At 45.5% G+C, this 4,199-nt stretch overlaps 1 protein-coding gene across 1 annotated transcript in view; it reads right to left on the bottom strand.

Annotated features, from left to right (window-relative positions):
• Positions 1-2,530: 2,530 nt before the first annotated feature.
• flncb (filamin C, gamma b (actin binding protein 280)) overlaps positions 2,531-4,199 on the bottom strand; it is a 33,815-nt gene continuing 32,146 nt past the window's right edge. The window contains exons 46-47 of the mRNA XM_053415320.1: positions 3,182-3,388; positions 2,531-3,090 (exon numbers count right to left, since the gene is read on the bottom strand). Coding sequence (XP_053271295.1) covers positions 2,903-3,090; positions 3,182-3,388 — 395 coding nt within the window. The 3' untranslated portion in view covers positions 2,531-2,902. The remainder of the gene's footprint in view (positions 3,091-3,181; positions 3,389-4,199) is intronic.

Raw genomic sequence — 4,199 nt, 5'->3', positions numbered from 1 at the left:
CCAGGTGTGAACCAGGTGTGAACGAGGTGTGAACCAGGTGTGAACGAGGTGTGAACCAGGTGTGGACCAGGTGTGAACCAGGTGTGAACCGAGTGTGAACCGGGTGTGAACCCGGTGTGAACCCGGTGTGAACCCGGTGTGAACCAGGTGTGAACGAGTCCTGACTCCTCTTTCACGCTGGGACATTTATTTATCTGCGTCCAATCAGAAAGCTTTTGGAAACTTCCTCCTCCGTGGCTATAATTTATATATATATTTATATATATATAAATATATATATATAAATATATATATATATAAATTCACACCTGGTTCACACCGGGTTCACACCTGGTTCACACCTATAAATCCTGTGGCAGAGTCAGTAACCTGCAGCACGATGTTGTCATGACGATGTCTCGCCTCCACCTGGAGATCAAACCGATGACATCAGAGCGTCGCTAAGCGACAGAAGTTATAAGTGCGGAGGAGGAAGTTTCCAAAAAGCGTTCTGATTGGATGCAGATAAAAAATCATTAGAACCAATGAAGAGAAGCAACAGAGAACTAAAGTAAAACACGTGGAACCAGCGCTGATAGATTTCATTGGGACATTTCTGCGAGCTAACGAGTTTTCTATGTTTTGATTTGATAACTTTATGGAAACATTCATTTTTGGCTTCGAGAGAAAATCTGTCCTGCTGCACTCTCGCTCTAAATGGGCGAGAGACCTTGACTCCCATTCATTTCCCAGTAAAAACATCGCACACCATTCCCGACATGGCTGCACGTTTTTATGTGTTTTTTGTGTTTGTACGACAAAACCTGCAGGAGAAGAAACGGGACGACATTTATACGGAAGAAGAATAATAAGTAGTCAAATAATAAGTATGCAGAGTAGTAATATATATCCAATGCATCGCTTGTATAGGCTCACATAATTACCACTTTACTGCAGTAAAATATACAGGCTACTTAATTTATGTACACTACTACAAATATTTTTGCTTTCATTTACAAATTGTATATATATTATAAGTTATAGGTTTATGTCATATTATTTATTGTGTATGTTATTATGTAATTTTGTATATACATACAGTTAGTGTTTGTATATACAAAACTACATAATAACATACACAACACACATATTACATATGAATATGTAATATATGTGTAATGGTTACTGATCATGTGACTGGGATGCTCACATCAGGAGCAACATCTAGCCCCTCCTCTAATTTTAGCTTCTCCTTCTCCATTAATTACATCAAGCTCAGATTAAAGGAGGAGGAGGAGGAGGAAGAGAAGGAGGAGGAAGAGGAAGAGGAGGAGGAAGAGAAGGAGGAGGAAGAGGAAGAGGAGGAGGAAGAGGAGGAAGAGGAGGAGGAGGAGGAAGAGGGGGAGGAGGAGAAGGAAGAGAAGGAGGAAGAGAAGGAAGAGGAGTAGGGAGAGGGGGAGGATAAGGAGGAGGATAAGGAGGAGGATAAGGAGGAGAGACATCCTGACAACAGACATGAGACAAACAGAGACATGAGACATGTCCACTGTCTTCTCTTCTCTCTTCTGTTTGTTTTCTTCTCCAACCTGCTCTCACCCAGTAAAACCAGCTCTCACCCAGTAAAACCACATGCACCACCACTATGGACTGTCACTTTAATATTCTAAACTGTGCAATATTCACTATACTATATTCATTTGTTAAAAATGTCTGTGCATATAAACTGTTATGTTCAATCCATTCACTGAACATATTCTGAAACATAATAGATTTCTTTACACTGTATATATACAGTGTAAAGAAATATAATGTGATTAAACCAGTATATATACTGGTTTATATATAAACCGGTTTAATCACATGTATAAATCTGTTCTATATATTGTTGTTGTATATTTAGCACCTAACCCTATTTCTTTATATTCCTATTTTCTGTGTTGTCTTCTGCTGCTGTAACATTGATGGACTAATTAAGGACTTGTTATCTATCATATCTTATTAATCAATTTGACTTTTTAATGCATAATTTATTTTTCTAACGAATTTGTTAAATCGTTTTGGTTCTGATGTTAATTGTTGTTGCTAGGCGACGTTAAATCAACCAGAGATAAAATGTTTTTTAAACGTAAATAAAAACGTACGTAGAGTGTAGCCGCTTTGACAAGGTGTTAATCATAAAAAAAGTTATTTTAGTTATGTTATTAATTTATCATAAACAGTGAGAACAGTCCTGTGTTCTGATTGGACGACCAGATGTGTCATAGGTGTTCTCGTTCCTCCTGTGTAGTTTGCGTGTTACTGGAGTACTCCACTAGAGGGCAGACCATAGAGACCCTGAAGGTCCAATCTGCCTCTACACTGCCCCCTACTGTTAATTAGCATTTTGCAAATTGTGGACATCGATCATTAATGCACCAAACATGTGTTTATCTCCGAGCTCCGGAAACAAGACGTTCTGAGGTTAGCGCCTGAAGTCGCAGCCGATGAAACGAAAGTCAACCTGAAAACAAATTGTTGGATTTCATGGATTAGAGAAACGAGTCGGTTTGACGAGCAGCAGAACTTTAATTCTTCCTGAAAACCGAACAAATCAAACTCATTCATATAAAATCACTAGAAAATCTCTTCACTCTGTAAATACGATGTTTTTATCATTCACACGTTAAAGCAACTTCTCATGTGGTAAAAAACAAAAATCTGTTTCTCAAAGATTCTCCTCCACAATAAGACCGTTTCTGTCAGACAATAAATAAGCCGAGGATCCGGTTCTTGAAGCTAGCGCAGGTTCTCGTTGTTCACGCAAACCGCAGCTGCTGATTCAGTAAAGGCAAAGCCATTGCCTTAGCAACAGTAAACAGGACAGTGTGAATGAGACAGTCTCAGGCGATGTGGACGTGGCGAGACGGACGTGGCGAGTCCAGGTTCAAGGGACGGTGACGTGGAACGGGCTCCCGGGGACGTTCTCGTCCCCCCACTTGACGATGAGGATGTAGCTGCCCTGCTCTTTGACCGTGTACGTGACGTTGTACATCCTGTTGCCCATGTGTTTGACGTACACCTCCTCACACGGCGTCTTCGGGCCGTGGACACCGACCATCAACATGTTGGTCCCTGCAGAGACAAAGACGCCAACGTCACATGAACACTTCTTACTTCCCCCCCCCACTTACTTCCTTCCTCCCTGTGGTTTTCCGGCCCTCACCTGCTTTACTGCAGTCGACCGTGAACGCGTTCTTCTGCCCGACGAAGGCCTTCGATAGGCCGGCGCCTCTGGACACCACCTGACTCGCGTCTGACGAGAACTTGGGTAAAGAGGCGAAGGCCCCGCCCATCATCGACGACTTGGTGACAGTTTCTACGAGAACGGACGACGTCTCATGAAGACTGTGTCCACCGGACAGACGAGGTCCTGGAGACAGATTCAAAGAAACATGAGCAGAGTTCAAATGTTTAAAAACAAACACATGACATCAGAAGAACCTGGAGGAGGTTCCGTGTTCCTCAGGTTCTCATGGTCGCTTGAAGAGTTGAGTTTTAAATAGAGTGAGACACGCTGCGTTCAGGGACACGCTGCGTTCAGGGACACGCTGCCTTCAGGGACACGCTGCGTTCAGGGACACACTGCGTTCAGGGACACGCTGCGTTCAGGGACACGCTGCGTTCAGGGACACGCTGCCTTCAGGGACACGCTGCCTTCAGGGACACGCTGCGTTCAGGGTAACGCTGCCTTCAGGGACACGCTGCGTTCAGGGTAACGCTGCGTTCAGGGACACGCTGCGTTCAGGGACACGCTGCGTTCAGGGACACGCTGCGTTCAGGGACACGCTGCGTTCAGGGACACGCTGCCTTCAGGGACACGCTGCGTTCAGGGACACGCTGCGTTCAGGGACACGCTGCGTTTAGGTACACGCTGCGTTCAGGTACACGCTGCGTTCAGGGACACGCTGCGTTCAGGGACACGCTGCGTTCAGGGACACGCTGCGTTCAGGTACAGGCTGCGTTCAGGGACGCGCTGCGTTCAGGGACACGCTGCGTTCAGGGACACGCTGCGTTCAGGGACACGCTGCGTTCAGGGACGCGCTTCGTTCAGGGACGCGCTGCGTTCAGGGACGCGCTGCGTTCAGGGACGCGCTGCGTTCAGGGACGCGCTGCGTTCAGGGACACGCTGCGTTCAGAGACACGCTGCGTTCAGGGACACGCTGCGTTCAGGGACACGCTGC

Source organism: Pleuronectes platessa, chromosome 22 (assembly GCF_947347685.1).
Source record: "Pleuronectes platessa chromosome 22, fPlePla1.1, whole genome shotgun sequence".
In the NCBI taxonomy this organism is placed as follows: domain Eukaryota; kingdom Metazoa; phylum Chordata; class Actinopteri; order Pleuronectiformes; family Pleuronectidae; genus Pleuronectes; species Pleuronectes platessa.
Note: the sequence above shows the minus strand (reverse complement) of the source record. Positions and strands in the feature narration are given on the sequence as shown.